This window comes from Tarenaya hassleriana, unplaced genomic scaffold, assembly GCF_000463585.1.
Source record: "Tarenaya hassleriana unplaced genomic scaffold, ASM46358v1 Cleome21, whole genome shotgun sequence".
Taxonomy (NCBI): Eukaryota; Viridiplantae; Streptophyta; class Magnoliopsida; order Brassicales; family Cleomaceae; genus Tarenaya; species Tarenaya hassleriana.
The window spans coordinates 1,937,789-1,954,703 of NW_010965451.1; the positions used below are offsets into that span (position 1 = coordinate 1,937,789).

The 16,915-nt window shown below is 41.2% G+C and overlaps 5 protein-coding genes across 5 annotated transcripts in view; 2 read left to right on the forward strand and 3 right to left on the reverse strand.

The window, feature by feature from the left end:
- LOC104814515 (prohibitin-1, mitochondrial) overlaps positions 1-1,641 on the reverse strand; it is a 2,552-nt gene extending 911 nt beyond the window's left edge. Inside the window, exons 1-5 of the mRNA XM_010542591.2 lie at positions 1,538-1,641; positions 930-1,111; positions 529-645; positions 141-311; positions 3-65 (exon numbers count right to left, since the gene is read on the reverse strand). Of these exons, the coding sequence (XP_010540893.1) occupies positions 3-65; positions 141-311; positions 529-645; positions 930-1,106 (528 nt within the window). The 5' untranslated portion in view covers positions 1,107-1,111; positions 1,538-1,641. The remainder of the gene's footprint in view (positions 1-2; positions 66-140; positions 312-528; positions 646-929; positions 1,112-1,537) is intronic.
- A 377-nt stretch (positions 1,642-2,018) lies between these two features.
- LOC104814516 (fasciclin-like arabinogalactan protein 6) lies at positions 2,019-2,924 on the reverse strand. The gene has a single exon (XM_010542592.1). The coding sequence runs from the start codon at positions 2,903-2,905 to the stop codon at positions 2,123-2,125; it is 783 nt and encodes a 260-aa protein (XP_010540894.1). The 5' UTR covers positions 2,906-2,924; the 3' UTR covers positions 2,019-2,122.
- Positions 2,925-4,352: 1,428 nt separating this feature from the next.
- Positions 4,353-5,278, forward strand: LOC104814517. The gene is made up of 2 exons (XM_010542593.2): positions 4,353-4,662; positions 4,755-5,278. The coding sequence occupies exons 1-2, from the start codon at positions 4,379-4,381 to the stop codon at positions 5,077-5,079; spliced, it is 609 nt and encodes a 202-aa protein (XP_010540895.1). The 5' UTR covers positions 4,353-4,378; the 3' UTR covers positions 5,080-5,278.
- Positions 5,279-5,340: 62 nt separating this feature from the next.
- Positions 5,341-6,105, forward strand: LOC104814518. Its single transcript, XM_010542594.2, has one exon. The coding sequence runs from the start codon at positions 5,419-5,421 to the stop codon at positions 5,833-5,835; it is 417 nt and encodes a 138-aa protein (XP_010540896.1). The 5' UTR covers positions 5,341-5,418; the 3' UTR covers positions 5,836-6,105.
- A 5,771-nt stretch (positions 6,106-11,876) lies between these two features.
- LOC104814519 (NAC domain-containing protein 21/22-like) lies at positions 11,877-16,635 on the reverse strand. Its single transcript, XM_010542596.1, has 3 exons — positions 16,233-16,635; positions 13,273-13,538; positions 11,877-12,734 (listed from the first exon to the last, which is right to left on the reverse strand). Exons 1-3 carry the CDS (start codon positions 16,462-16,464, stop codon positions 12,189-12,191), a joined length of 1,044 nt encoding a protein of 347 aa, XP_010540898.1. The 5' UTR covers positions 16,465-16,635; the 3' UTR covers positions 11,877-12,188.
- Positions 16,636-16,915: the final 280 nt, after the last annotated feature.

The window sequence follows — 16,915 nt, forward strand, 5'->3', positions numbered from 1 at the left end:
TCCAACGCAATGTTGAAGTTTGTCGCCCTTGCTGTCAGAATCTTCCGAATTTCCCTACTCACATTCTAAAGAAAGGACCAAACTTACTAATCCAATCCATAACGATCAGTTCCACAGAGAAAACGATAACAGACAGATACCTCTCTTTGAGTTATAAGCTGGCTCGCGTTGTACTGTGCAACCACTGCTTTCAAAGTCTCGTGTATAATAGAAGGCAGAACTCTCTCACTGTAATTCTCGCCCAGGGTCCTGTAGACTTGGGGCAACTGGTCAGCCATGGGACGGGTGAGAACTCGAAGTCCAATTTTCACCTGCAATTTTTTCACCATGAAACACAAGTGTATGAAGCAATTGGAGGCAATAGCGATCTTACACATAACATAATGACAAGATGGGATGGTAGAATCAAGAAAAAGATGATGTCTGTCCATATGCATGCCGAAAGATAAGACTCAGCAGGCACTCCGGGCGAACTCATCATATAGCAGCATATAAGTAATTTCAGAGGGACAAAATGAAGCAGTGTACCATCTGGAGATCACGGCTTCCGGATGTACTCTCAACCAGGTAGGGTCGTGCACGAACATCGTAGATGATTGGTCTTTCGAACCACGGAATCATAAGGTGTGTACCCTCAGGGTAGACCTACATGAGGGAAATAGCAGACATTATGCGATAAATACTACAAACTATAGATCAAAACTACGCCCAAGAACACCATACAATACAGAAAATGAATTAAGTAGATAAAAAGGGATGACAAGAGCTCAGAAACGATTTTACTGAAAAATCGAACTCGAGAGTTCATCTAACACCACAACCAGAATGCTCAAGCATCAACAATGCTCGTCAATGTCATCTGTAAAGGGATTAAAATTTGAAGGAAAATAAAATGGAGGAAATGATGAAGCTCATAAGAACATACTAACCTTGTCTTTGATACCAACTATACGATTGAACATGACGGCTCTGTGTCCTCCATCCACGTTGTAGAGACTGTGTGTGACAGCGTAGAGTCCGATTCCGCCAATAATCCCAACCTTGAGCAACGCAGAGACGGCACCACCACCAGGCACTTTCGGAACTTTGACGTTGTTGAAATTCATTTTTTCTATATACGCAAATGTTAAAACGAAATTCGAAATTCCATTATGCCAAGCCAAACCCACAAACAGTCGTCAATTCCCATCAAAATTAAATCAATAGTATGAACGCAACACGCCTGGAGCATCAAGTAACAGAGTCAGGGGCTAAAGGAAAGGAAATGAAATTAAACCCTGCTTGGTTGCCGAACAAAACCGTAAAGTGAAGAGAAAAAATGGGACTTCCAACACAATAACAACGATTAATCTGCAGCTTAGCTGAAAAACTTTACCAAGGTCTTGACCTTAGTACAAAAAGGGGAAACTTAGATCCAAAATCGAGCCAAAGAAATCAGAAATATGCAAGTCAACTCGTCCTCTAACGAATTTACTGAGAACCAAACCTAGAACGAACTAATAGAGGGTTGATTTCGGGGAAATGGAGAGAAACGCACCTGAAGCTTCTGAGAATGTCGTGGTGAAGAGAAGGATCTAAACGATGTGAGGGGTTAGGGTTTAAGGGCATGAAAACTCTTCGAGATTTTGGGACGCTGAAGCATTTTTTTTTTCCCGTTTGTCCATAACATTTGGGCCGGCATGGAGATTTAATTTCTTTTGTGGGCCCTAAGCCCAAAACCGAAGAGCTTCTCCTCTGACCGGTGTCATATGAGCTAAGTAAATTGAGAAGAATTTGTTTCGCCAAAACAATATTATCATCGCATAATATAAATGAAACCATTAAAAACTATAATACTAAAACAAGATTTTAAATTTAATACCATATAGTAGAGGAATGGCATCCATATTCCATTTGCTAAGTGAAAAAGAAAATCTATATTCTAATTTTTGCAAAACTATAAAAGGGAATAAAGATAATATTTATAAAAAAAAAAATTGAAAATCAGAATCACACTCTTTAAAAACTTAAGTAGATCATGAGGGAAAAACAACTATGTTATTGGATCACAGACAGTAATATAGTGATAGATAACGATGGAAAAAAAAAATACATGTTTTATTTTATGGCATTTGGACGTTCATCAAGAAAGCAACCCAAAACAAAACCATGCAAGACCAAGAACCAAACCGAACCCGGTAGTAGTTCCCCTTCCTCCTGAACCAGACTCGGGCTCCTCGGAGGCGGCCGGAGGCTCGTCAGAGTCCGGAGAATCGGCATGGTCGGAAGGTGATTTTTCAGGCGCCGGAGCTGTCGGAGAAGCGGAGGGAGCCTTGGTTTCGGGCGGCGGAGATCCGAACATATCTTGCGGCAAAAGCACCTGCTCCATCATGTAAACCGCCAACGGAAAGTGTTGTCTCAACGCGTTGTTGACGTGCGCCAGGACAACACCGGTCGAGATATTCACTTGGTTGCTCTGTCCAGTGAAATTCAGCCTGAAGTCTCCGCTGTCTTGTCCGGTGGCAAGAGTTCTCACGGGATTACTAACAGAGATGAGATCACTCATGGAATAATACTTTGGAATGATGTGATAAAGCATGAGCTGGATCTGCTGCTGGTTCGAGAGACCGTTTAAGGTCCCAGGTTTAAGGTTGGTGAAACCATTGTTGGTAGGGGCGAAAACGGTGACGCCCTGATTCGAGCTGTTGAGTTGGATGCTTACTTGAACGCTGACTTGGGTGGCGTTCAAGAGGTGGATGAAGGTCGAGTATTCAGAACCCTTCTCGAGAATCGCCGTGAGATTGATCGGAGCTGCTTTGATCTGGGCCGGGGCCGGGGCCGGGGCCGGGGCCATGTCTTCAGATTTAATGGACGGTACGACAAGGACCAAAAAGAGAAAACAAGCGAGAGTGATTGATTCATCCATATTGGAGTGAACGTGTTTGTGTGTGTATTGGGGTTTAGGTATATAAGAGAGGCAGAGGCAGAGGTCTATATGAACATGGGCTGTGAAAAATGTGAGTTGGTATTCCGTTGGGCATGTTTCCAACAATGGTCGGGGCATTTATGGACATATGCACATAAAATGGAATAATATCCTAACCATGAATAAGTGAATGCACGGAAGGTTACGTGGACAATGTATCATATCCTTTTGTGTGAGGTAATTGCACCCATAAAAGGACAGAACCGATTTAGAAGGATTGTGTCATTCAAACACGATTTTTCACAACTAGCTAGATATTATATTGAAGTCCATTTGTTGTCTGTTTGCGGAAATTACCGAATCAGGGAAATCAACGCGTAGTGAAAAAGATGTACAGTCTGGCATTGACATCACGCGAGGAAATTACTACTCGACATGATATTGTTATCATCCGACCAACGAACAGTCAAGGCTGAGTTTATTTTGAGAACTTTAATATAATGAAAACAAATAAATTAATAAATTTTAATGGTTTTATATGAGACCCAATTATAAATATTGTTCTTTATTTTAAGACACAAAATGCATACCATTAATAAGTTTTAATATTTAATATTTTTAAATAAAAAATAAAAATAACCGAATCGAACTAAACTGTTTTTAAACCGTTCGATATCTTTAATTTTGAACCATACTCTTATTTTTGATATAATACCAAAGCAAACCGAAACATAGTTAATGGATTCGAGACTAAATTCTCACCCCGAAATAGTCCTTGCATCTTAATATTAAAATTTCAAAATGTCACTTTATCAATAAGTTTTTTGGATTATATATCAGTATGCATAGGAGAGTTTCTACAACCGAACATCATAAAATATATATATATATATATCAATATATGAACATAAAACTAAAAATGGAACATTTTTATATGCATTTTAGTTTACTCAATTTATAGTTTGAACATTTTCTTTTTATAACGGGTAAAAAGATCACTGTAATTAAAAAAAATGTATGTAAATCAAGCGTTGTATTTTTTTTTTTTAAAAGGGAGAGAGAAGATCAAAACCCATTATATGTTACATATGTGATCCATCGGACTGGGCTATAATGTATTGGGCTGACAGTTAGGCGTATAAAATGATGTGGGCTTTAAGGAAGCCCATAATCTGAAAAACAAATGCTCCAACAAATAACGGCGTATCAAGCATTAGAGAAATGTTTGTGGTACGACCCGACCTCATTAATGTTATAACAATGCTGTCACAATTCGATTTAATTGCGAAATAAATGAGCTGCTCCGTTCGATTTCGACACTTTCACGAATATATATAATCAATCATTTCGACCTTTACGCGGCCTTCTCACGTGATGCGGGAACATCTTCACACGCGTCACGTGCACCTCCTTCGGAATGACCTTTGTACCCCCCACTAAAGGCGTTCGTATCAGAGGCCTATTAATTTGAATATGGAAGGGCAATACTGTCCAAGCAGCCGTCTCGCTTTCCGAGGAAGCAGAAGGTTGGAAATGAAAAACCCCAAGTCTCAAGCAAACTCGGATACTGGACAGCGATTTCTCGGACAAGACGGAGTCGAGAGTAGAGTATGCTGTTTTAGGATTCAAATGGGGGCAAATCCTTCTCTGAGCTTCGCTCTGGTGGCCTTGTTCGTACTCTGCTTCGTCTCCGGTGATTCCACGGCGGCTCGGCCTGGTCTCTTCTACACCAGACACAGAGGACGATGCACTCCCCAGTAATCTCCCTTACTTTCCGTTTACTGGGGGAAGGAATGATTTTGAATTTGTCGATGGAGTCAGATCTGATGCGGTGGCGAGTGATTTGCAGGTACTGGAGCAGCAGGAGAGAGGTGTGGCCGAGAATGGTGCCGGAGAGATCGACGGTGGAGAAGGTGTTCGGAGCGATGGCTAAGGAGAGGTGGAGATCTGATCTGACGCTGGTGGAATCGGCGGCGAGGAACGACGACGATGGGAACGCGTACGGTGCGCTGCTGAAGCAGGGGATAGCCGCTCTGCTCAACTCCTATGCCAGAGAAAGGTTCGCTTATACGCCATGGCAGGTGAAGACGATGCTGATTCAGGCGATGGTGTCCGAGCCGGCTGCTCGCCGACAGGCCCGACGCTTCGCCATGGCCAATGAAGCATGTGATTAGCAGTAATCTGTCTTCTGTTCTTGTCGTGTAGCGAAACTTCTCCCTCAAAGCGAGGGTTCTTCCTCTCCGTCTTTTTGACATTTTGTTTGGGCCTTGACTCCTTCCTCGTTCGGCCCATTTAGAAACGACATCCCCCTCATTGTATTTTCTGTAAAATGGCAATAGTATGGTTATTAAAACTCTGCGTACAATTTAAGCAGCTCGCTTGGTATATTCTTGTGTAAGGTTTCACATTCTCTACTTATCTAGCGTTAAGACTAAGCTATGACATTCACACCACACGACCTTTATAAAAATCTTTGGTTCTCCGAGTGAGTTTTCATCACCATCTCTCTCTCGATGTCGTGCCTGAGGATTAGGCTGTCTCCGGCCAAGAGTGCGTGGAAGCGCTTTGCCTCCAAACTCATGAAGCTTCAAAGATCCAAACCCATCAAGAACAGACTCAAAACACGACCAACAGCTGTTCGTAAAACCCATCTCAAAAAGCTCCGTAGCGAACGTGTTTTTCTCCTCCGCTTAAAGAGAGCTTGCTTGTTCAAGAAGAAACGCGATGCAGTCGTTTACGTCGACAAGCTCTTCAGGCCCACGCAGATGGAAGAGAAGAAGAATGTCGAGAAACCGTTGCAGGTCGATGATGCAGACGAAGCGTGGGAGTCTATGGGTCTGGCTTCCCCACTGGTTCAGGGGATTGATGCTAGAGCCGAAGAGTTCATCGCCAGAATCAAAGCACAGATGAAAACCGCTCGAGCTTTGTGACCCTTACAAGACCTAAAACGCGTGAAGGGACATGTGCACAGTTCTTGTTCTCAAGTTATTTTTAACATAAATCAACTGTCCGGTACTGCGTTTGCTTATATTCATGTTTGGGTTATCGTAGAAAATATGAAGAATACGAGGGGTCAATTGGAAAGAACGTAGACACCCCACGTATAGTTTGTAATTTCCAAATGGGCATGGGTCATCTACAAATGGTCACGACTCACTCTCCGTGCCGCCAACAAATCGAGTTTTAAACTTGTCTTATCAGATCCATTTTTTTTTTTTTTTTTTTTTTTAAACGGAATTCAATTAATCTCGTTTTATACATTCACTATTCACTACTCTCTCTCTCTCTTCAAAACGATTGAGACTATAAGGGCAATAATTTTTTTTTTTGTTAAACGGTAAACTTGTATATATGTACGCTGCCCAAATACAGAAGAGAATTCCGAGTTACATCGCAATTTGATACGCAAAATCAAAAGCGGATTACAATCGGTCAAAGTAATGAAACCAAATACTCAGCATTGAATCACCATCAGCATTAGCCATGAAATCAGGTCGAAAGGATGATATTTTACGTCTAGTATGTCTGAGAATATCCTTAAGGATAACCTCTGCCGGCCTAGGAGACGCACCATGTGCCCTGCAATTTCGTTCCAGCCATATATAGTACACAGATGCTTGAAAAAACAGTAGTACCATGATTCTCAGAAGCCTGCAGGTAGTACAAGTCTTCAACCATGACAGGGTCTCCAAGAATGTAGTTAGAAACGGTGGGCGAATGGGCGATTGGGCTAATCCCCGCTGCCAAATTCGGGAGGAGTACGGGCAGACAAAGAAGAGGTGGTCGACTGACTCTACGCCAACTTGACAGAGTAAGCAGTTGCTTGGTGAATTCCTTCCCCAAGAGATTACCCTGTCACGATTAGGTAGCCTATTTCGAGCCACCAGCCAAGTGATAAACGAGTGTTTCGGAACAGAATATTGGAACCAGATCTCCTTGCTCCAAGGCACGTGCGGTGACTGAGGTGATATACAAGACCAGGTCTTCTTGGTGGAGAATCTCGGCACGGTGCCGTCTGAGTGTGCTTCGGACCAGAAAAACCTGTCGGAATCAGAACTGGAGCATGGGTGAGCATGTTGCAGCAGGGATTGATGGATTGTAGCTGCTACATCAGTCCGAGCAGGTTGTAACAACCAACCCGAGGAAGAGCAGGCTTCGGCAACCGTGGAGTATAGAGGAACTCCCAGCATGCGAGGCCCCAATTCCCCGGTGAATGATAACAACTGTCCAATTGGTAGCCAATTATCGAACCAAAATTTGCAAGTGTCCCCGTTGCCAACCCGACACTTCAGAAAAGAGGCAGCAAGCGTACGCAATTTGAGAAGCTTACGCCATGCCCAACTGCCTGTTCCTCGATGTTTTATGCTCCATAAGTGTTTTCCCTTTATGAGGTTTTGCTTAACCCATGCAACCCACAACGATCCCCCTTTGGTAAATAGAGACCATATTAGCTTCAAGCATAAGACCTTGTTCCAGTCCACCAATCTCTTCAAACCTAGTCCTCCTTGCGTTTTCGGGGTGCAGATTGATATCCAAGAAACTTTCGCTCCTTTAGCCGAATCCGGAGCACCCGACCACAGAAATGCTGAACACATTCTTTCAATGTCTTTCAGACATGCAGAAGGAAGTACAAAAGCTGCTGCCCAGAAATTAATGATGCTATAAATCACCGATTTTATAAGCTGTAGTCGACCCGCGAAAGAGAGATGTTTCGAAGTCCAAGCACATAATCTGTTCCGAATGCAATCCTTTAGTACCAAGCAATCCCTTTCCCGAAATCTGACTGATGAAAGAGGAAGTCCCAAATATTTGACTGGTAACCGTCCCACCACCAAGCCCAGATTTTCTGCGATAGCTTCATTTGCAGACTGGTCATCACCATAAAGGAATACAGCCGTTTTTGCTCGGTTCAACTTAAGTCCAGAAATAGTATAAAATTCCTCCAGGATCGTGAGTATGCCGGAGAGAGACCTGGTTGTACATTCTGAAAATATGAGCACATCATCTGCAAAAGAAAGATGACTAACCAGAGGGGTGCGACATTTTGGCGGCACTGCAATTACACCACTGGCAACACCTCGATCCAACAGCCTTGATAGCGAGTCCATCACCAATACAAACAGATATGGGGAGATAGGATCCCCTTGGCGCAACCCCCGTTTGCCGTTGAAGAAGCCAACCGTTTCACCATTGAATGAAATGGAAAACGTAGTCGAGGAAATACACTGAGAGATCCAATTAATAAAGACCTCCGGAGCTCCCAAAGCATGCAGAATCCGAATGATGAATTCCCATTGCACAGAGTCAAATGCTTTGGATAAGTCAATTTTCAGCGCGGCAGCACGAGGGCGACCCCTTGGTTTGAACCCAGCCATTAGCTCGGTGGCTAACAATACATTCTCAAGTAATGATCGACCTTTGATGAATGCAGACTGGTTTGGGAGAACAACAGATGGCAACAGAAGTTTCAGCTTCTTTGCAAGGATCCTTGAGATGATTTTATATGTAGTGTTGCAGCAAGAGATTGGCCGGAAATCCTTCATGTTGCTAACGTTTCTCACTTTCGGAATTAGAGCAATCATTGTAGCATTCCACTGTTTCAGCAATTTACCCGATCTGAAGAACTCTAAAACTGCCGCAATAACCTCAGGGCCAATAACATCCCAGCAAGAAATGAAGAACTCCACCGGAAAGCCATCCGGACCTGGTGCTTTGTCACGTGGCATGGCAAAAACCTCTGCAGTAATTTCCTCAGCAGTGGGCACTTCTGCTAACATGGCAACGGATGTAGCACTACATCGATAGTTATAGAGCTCACGAAGCTCATCAATCGACCAGCACATCAATGATGAGTCGGTCGAACCCAGTATGGATTGGAAGTAATCCACTGCCATCTGCTTCATAGCATCTAGTTGGTAAATCCTTTCACCTGCATTATTAACAAGGAAACGAATTTGGTTAGACGCTTGTCTCGATAGAACCACCCGGTGGAAGAATTTAGAATTCTGATCTCCCTCCTTCAGCCACTTAATTCTTGCTTTCTGCCGCAAAAAAGTCTCTTCAGCCACTGACAAAGTTGACCAAGTAGCACGTAGGTTTGCTTCGTAGTTGGCTGCTGCCATGGTAGGGTTTGTGAGTAGTCGGGACTGAGCTTCGTGAAGGGCCTCCATGGCAAGTTTAGCTCGGATTTGAATGGAACTAAAACACCTGTGATTCAGTCCTCGCAGTATTGGCTTGAGAGCTTTCAGCTTCCTTGATAGATTGAACATAGCTGTACCATGGGGAGACATACTAGTCCAACACTGGGTGATCAACTTGTGGAAGTCTTTGTGCTGCAGAAGATGTTTGAAGAACTTAAAACTGGTCTTTCGCCGTATTTGACTCGAGTTGCACAGATCCACTAATGTCGGGCAATGGTCGGAAGGTGCAGGGGCATCAAACCTCGCAAAAGAATTTGGAAAAGTAAGTAGCCACTTTTCGTTGATAAGCGCTCGATCCAGTTTGCGAGTAATAGGATTGTCTGTGCTATTGTTCGTCCAGGTGAAGAATTGGCCCCTTGCTGTAAGATCAAAAAGGCCAGCCGAAAAAATGCAGTCTTGCAGGTCGAACATCCCCAATGACGGACTGAAAGGTACTGAGGGAGAGGCATGTTCATGTGGTCGGAGAATCTGGTTGAAATCTCCAACCAACAACCACGGCCTATCAGCAATAAGGCGATTGGTTGCTAGGTTGGATATTTCAGTCCAAAGTGAACGCCTTTCTCCCGGCGTATTCCTCGCGTAGATGAAGGAAATAGTGATGTACGTCCCTGATTCTGGAATGTAAGCTCCACAGGTGATACATTGATCCATTGCCGAGTAGACAACAATAGAGATGGACGGTTCCCATACGACCCAAATACGCCCAAGTTCAGCAGACTGATAATTATGAGTAAATGACCAGCCCGTGAATAGACGTCGTGAGATATTTGCAGCTTCGGTTTCATCACGAACCCGAGTTTCTAATAGACTACCGATGCCAGGCTTCTGCTCGGTGATCCAGTTCTTTACATGTCGTTGTTTAGCTGAGTCATTGAATCCGCGTACGTTCCAACAAAATATCCGTGTCATTTCTCTTCACTGTACCAAAAGGAAACAAAAGGTGGGCAGAACTGAGTATCCAGGGCTATTTTTCACGACCTTTCCCCTTACGATCCTTCTTGACCAAAGAGAAGTCCTGAAGGATCGTGGGATCAATGGCCGCTCTCGAGCGGAGCAAACGTTGGGCTTCATGAACTAACTCATCTTCCGAGTCGAAGACATAAGTAGCTTTAGTGTTTCGTGACTGTTTCCCCTTCCCCTTATCCTGAGTACATGGTGTAGGAGAGCTCGAAGCTATAGTACGAGTAATGCAGGGCGGAGGAGCAGGAGTTTGCTGCGGAGGCTGCAAGGGAGAAACCAACTTCTGTGTATCAGCTGGTGGTGCTAGTTCTGTCGAGGCAGTGCTGGTAGCCGCAGTAGGTACAGGTGCCACTGGAGGAATTTCCGGGATCTGTGAGACCGGAATTGAATCTGCTGGAGGAGCACCCGAGCTACGAGTAGGCAGGTCCTGTTTCGGGCATGGACAGTTTGAGTCCTTATGACCAAATTGGTTACATTGGTTGCAGCGAGGGGGGACCCATGAGTAAACCACAGATACCCTAATAACACCGCCACTATCATCTTCAACTTCAACCATCGCAGGTAGAGGAGCGCCCAACTGGACCTCCACTTTGACTCGTGACTCTCCGACACTAAGGGGGTCGAGACGCATCTTCTCCGTATGCAGAGGTTCACCCACACCACTGGCGATATAGCTAATCCCTTTGAGTGAATACATTTCGGCTGGTATATTCTTCAAGGTAATCCAAATTGGAGCAGACGTTAATTCCGGCTGTCTGAGAGAAGATGTTGGAGTCCACTCGGACAATGAGAACATAACATCTCCGGCATGCCAGATTCCGACCTCTAATGCCCATTCACGCGTAGCAAGGTCTGGGATATGGAAAAGGCAGGAAGTATCACTCACTCGCCTGACTAGGATACGTGCTTTCCGACCCCATATAGGGTTGAGCGATTGGAAGATGCGTGAGCCGGAGGGGGCTAGCCCGTAGAAGTGTCCTATCAGATTGCCAGACCAAGCTTTGGAGGTCTCCAGTAGTACAGATCCAGGAACTCTTACTCGAGGAGTACCATCCGCCGAGTATGAAGGAGTGGTGACCCGGGAAAGATTACGAGAGGAAGGTTTCAATCTCTGAGCCCACGGAAAATCCCGTTTAACCCAGGTCCCCGTCACCAGCTCACACGGATCCGAAACCACAACAGAAGGGTTCACCGCAATCTCCAGGTTAGGCCTAGGTGGGTTTGATTTTAGTGGGCTACGGGGGCCAGGGAGAGGTGGGAAATCGTTAGGGAGGAGTATATCTGGGGTTGGAAGAAGGGGACCCAACTGGGTAGAAAGGGGACCAGAGGTAGGTACCGACAAAGTCGAAAGAATTTGGGGGTTAGGGTTTTCTGAAGAAAGAGGGGAAATTGGAGAAGGTGGAGATGAAGAGGGAGAAGGTTGGGCTTGAGATAAGGAGGCGATAGGGGGAATTGGAGAAAGAGGGGTAGCAGCGGGAACTGTGGCGGCGGTGTTTGGAGGTGGCGGAGACCCAGTAGGGGGATCCGGCGAGCGCACTAGAGAGAGTTTCTTTTTTTTCCGAGACATTTTTCTTTTTCCAGGGAGGGAGTTTTTCAGCGGCATTTGCCACGTCAGCGGAGACGGTTCGCTGGAACTGCAGCGGAGAAGGCGTGCTAATTTTAACCATCTCTCTAATGAGGTTGTAATGAGGTGCATGTAGGCATATATATATATATATATATATATATATATATATATATATATATGATATAGTATATATCAATTACACTTCAACTCCTAAAATACGAAGTATTCCTATATATAGACGCACTACACCGAAATCGATATCACCGGTCAAATGATAAATAATTCCAACATTCTTGGAGGCAGATTTACAAAAAAATGAAAGCAATCAACACACTCGACATGAAAAAACCTCCCAACTAAACGACACCCCCCCTGTATAGACTGCACAAGAACTATATATAACCTAGACCCCAATACTAGACACAACTTACATGAATAAATGCACATGCATATCTATATGTTTACATCACAAATAAACAATAGGCGTGTATACATACATGTATATAAATATATGTATTTTTGTGTTTTTTTTTGTTTTTTGCTTTTTGCTTTTGTTTCATTGGAAATCTGCTGTAGTGTTGTCAATCTCAAATCCCAACCCATCATTTTCCAGGAGAATATCTGAAGAAGATGATCCAATGCATGCCTTCTCCAAACCCATGTCCGAGAACATGCCTTTATAGTTATCCTCGTTGTCGCAACGCTCTGTCGATGCGACATTTATGACGCCGCTGTGGTAAAACATGTTTAACAACGACTCGTGAGCCTGAGGACAATGACCAGACGATGAGGACAAAGTCTCCATCATCTGATCCCAACCACATGGGATTTCCATCGATTGATCATGATGATGAGTATGGTGGATGTTGCTCGAAGTGGGGGATGATGATGGTCGATGGTGCCCCATCATCTGCCCCCATCCACATGGGATTTGATGATGATGATGATAGTCCATGTCGTTGGATGGAGGGGATGGTCGTGGCAAATGGGTGTAATTAGGGGCATAATTGAGGTTATTATCACTAATAACAAACCTCGACTCCTCTTCTTGTAATTGAGATTCTTTGCACTTGTTGAAGACTCTACACAGTACCCAGTCTTCCTGTCCACATTCCGAGAATGAAACAATTTTAATAAATGTCATATGAGATGTCATATTAATAATTCGGTCAACAATATGCATGGACGGTTAATGTTAGGCAGCGTGCAAATATATGGAAATGGCCAAACAATATTTAAAGCCACTTTCTCCCCCTTCCTCATTTGCGAGGGTGACGTGCCCACATCAGTTGTTGTCACAATATTCTTGTCCTTCATTTGCCATGTAATCATGATCATTCGGTGTCATGCATGCACATGCTCATGACATATGTAACCACGTACACGTAGCTATTTAAATAAAACTATACGATCTTCTGTCTTTTTGGCATGTTAAGAGGTAGGTGGACATCAAAGTCATTGGGAAACGATATATATAATTATCTCTATACTTTCAGCAATAGAATTGAAGTATACCATTGTAATTGCAAAGTAAAAGCTGTTTAATGAACATGGTTATATATATGCCTAAACGCAAGAATAATATATATATATATATATATATATATATAGAGAGAGAGAGAGAGAGAGAGAGTACGTACCATAGGGGGAGTGTTAGGGCACTCAAGACGGAACTCGTGCATGATCCAAGTGGTCTTGATGCCATTGGGAGCCCTGTTCCTATAGAAAACGAGAGTCTTTCTCATCCCTACGATCTGTCTGGTCCGTGGATCCACAACCATCCGATCTTTTCCGGTCGCTTTCCAATATCCAGAGACCGTGGCTCTATTTGTACGATATCCCACTGCGTATTTTCTATCTCGAAAACTGAAGAAATACCATTCTTTTACATTAAGCTTCGCCACGTCTTTATGTAGTAGTGGTAGTAATTCCCATGCAAATGCACCAAAAAAAAATTGTATTAGCAACATATAAATTAAAGGGTTTGCACGAATTATAAACTGGATTCGAAATAACAAAGAAATGAATGTAACAGTATTCTTGTATATAACATGGTTAGATCTTCTAATTTCCTGTTAGGGTTCCGCCAGCAATTCTCTATAACTTTATGACAAAATGATTGAAAAAACACTGTCACGTTTCTCGATTTTCACTAAACGATACACTTTTCCAAGTACCAGGACTATATATATATAATCCAAAATTTCTATCGCATATTTGGTCCAATTATATCTACTAGAGGATCAGAAAAATCCAAATGAATATCTCTCCTCGATTAGAGACTCAAATCTGAATTGGAAAAAAAAAAGTTTTAATCCATCTCAAAATAGTTGAGCAACTCAATCTTGGCTAACAACTATATTATATACTTAGATGATATAGAAACATATATGTTATGTGTTGAAAGCTCATGGATTAGTACTAATGAGGTTAGACAAATAAATTCCATAAATACCTGAATTGTATAATTTCACAAGTTACAGCTGTAATATATCTATAGAAAACATGACTCGTTTGCACACTTCCTTACTTGAAAAACATTTCTAATATAATTCAGTTTTAATATATATATATACACACACGAAATATCAAATTCAGAAAGAAATATACGTTTTGTTTTTCGAAAGAGAAAAAAGTGTTAAATAAAGAGGAAAAAGACTTGTGATGTGGACCGCGAACGACGGGACATGAATTTATTCGCTTCACTGATTATGTTTCTGACTTCTAGAGGCTCTAATGAATTATCTTCAGACATTCCTCACGTCATTTTCGCATTAATTTCGTTCTTTGTAATGATAACGTACAGATCTCTATCTTTTGTTTGTGTGTGTATTTCTCTTAATGTTCGAGGATCAAATTTTCATATCCAATTTCAAGAATACAAAAATTTATACGACCGTTTTGAACAGAACTAAAAATACAAAAAAAAAAAAAACATCAACAACACATGCGTGTATACATTTGTATGCAGTGAATTTGGTTTGCTCACAATGGTACGATGCATTCATTTAACGGTATTGGTAGGCAGCTAAGAGTAAACGGTTTCTTATGTGAATAAATTAAGTTGCTTGCAAAAAGGGTTTTTGTGTAATCACAAAACAAGTTACAACACCATCTTTATATTCCCCTTAATCATCTTTTAAATTGTAACAAATTAATCTTTTAAGAAAGTCACGCAAAAGCCGTAATTTCAAAGGACAAAGGTTACAGAAAGAAACAAATATGATTCTTTTGAAAAAGCTTCCTTTATTTCTCAAGGTAATCAAAATATCCAAAAAAGAAAGAAAGAGAACATTATGTATGTGCATGAAGACGATCTCTAGTTTATTTATGGCATGATAATATTACTCACGTCATCTTTGTTTTATATATCCTACGGTACAAGTTGATAGAGTGATTACTTGATTTACAAAATAAAATATACCCACACATGTTTGAGGGAATTTGTACTTATGTATATTCTGATTATATATATATATATATATATATATATATATATATATATATGTTTGAGTGGATGTTTAATATTATGGATACCATGTACGTATAGTTGAATAAAATAGGACCTATTTATGAAAAAAAATAATCCCTCTTTTTTTTTTTTTTTTTAAAAAAAAGAGATTAGTTTCTAGATTCAATATATATATATCTCGTTCTCGATTCGAAAATGAGAGGCGGATACAATTGGCATATAAAATTAAAAATTTGCACCCCCTTCTCACACGTTATCTCCGTTATGGGCATAATCATGCTTTGCATTTCTTACGAATAGGTAGAATTAATCGATATCATCTTGTATATGGGACTAACCTAATTTCCATACAGTATATTAGATAATTTAACCGACGCGTATTCTAGCGTTTGGAGCTTACGTTTGTGAACATGCCGCGTTTTACAATCAGCGTACGCGTTTTGTATGTATATGAGATTCTTAGCATTTGAACAGATCAAAGTAGAATTGTTCATGATTAATTAATTAATTAATTAATCTACGAATCTATTACTAAAACAAGAACTTGCATACAATATTTGATCGTTAATTCTTTTTTATATTTGAGAAAGGAAAAAAAAAATCAAGAATTTGAAAATTTGTTATACGTATGATGGGATAGAAATATTTGCATATGAACTCATCGGTTTAAATTAAATATGGGGAGCCATGGTAACAATTAACATGCATCCATGTACCTTCACATATAATCAATGTAAGTGCGAGGGAAACGTAGACTCAATCATTTGAGGCCACATCTCACATGCTAATAAAATTACAAAATATCCTCCATGACTAAAAGCATTAATTATCAGTAAATCAAAACTTTATTATATGATCAGCAGTATCATTTTATGCAACTGTAGAATCTCAATTAATAATTATTTAATCTCAGGCACGACTCTAATTTATAATTAACTAATGTTCGGAATAAAATCTGATTTTCATAACCTCTTATATTCTTTTTGTGGTAAAATAAGTTCAGATTCCTTGCAAGAAACAGCAAGAGTTTGGACCCAACAGAGAAGAGAGTTGGAATAATATACGCAGATATATAGAATATACGTATATAAATACGTACTGAATCGTGATATGGGAAATTGATATTACCTGGAAGCTGCCATGGCTCGCATGTATGCAAGTCAATTTCCACAAGATCATTATTCTTCATATTAGCTTCGGCGTCATCCTCATGACCATCATCATCATCACCACCACCATCATGATGATGATTGAATTTGGCCCTAATTTTGTTGCGAAGATAATGACAGACCAGCTCTTCATCACTCGGATGAAATCTGAACCCTGGTGGAAGTTTCGCTCCAATATCTTTCAAACCCATGAAATCTCTCTTTTGGATTATTATATTCCGAGAAGAAAAGAGTAAAATATTTTTGTGTATATGTATGTATGTTTGTAAAATTTCTAGGAGAATATTGTAGAGATCATGGGAATTTTTATACGGGAGCTAGGAAGGGGGAGGGAGAAAGATGAGATGGCGTTTTTAAATTTTTTTTTTAATGCTGTGTAGGTGTCTTTGTGTATATATGTATATATATATATATACATGTGTATATATAGTTAGGGAAATAGGAGTATATGATTAAAATAATGATATAGAATAATATTTAATTAGAAGATGACAAGTTAGAATTTCTTATAATATTATAACATTGGGGATTGGGGGGCCATATGTATGTATGCTTGTGTAATATATAAGAAGTTAGTTATGGTGGGAAGTTTCAAGAAAAACCAAAGTTGCAAGAAATCTTGGCCTTGAGGTGTCTCATGGG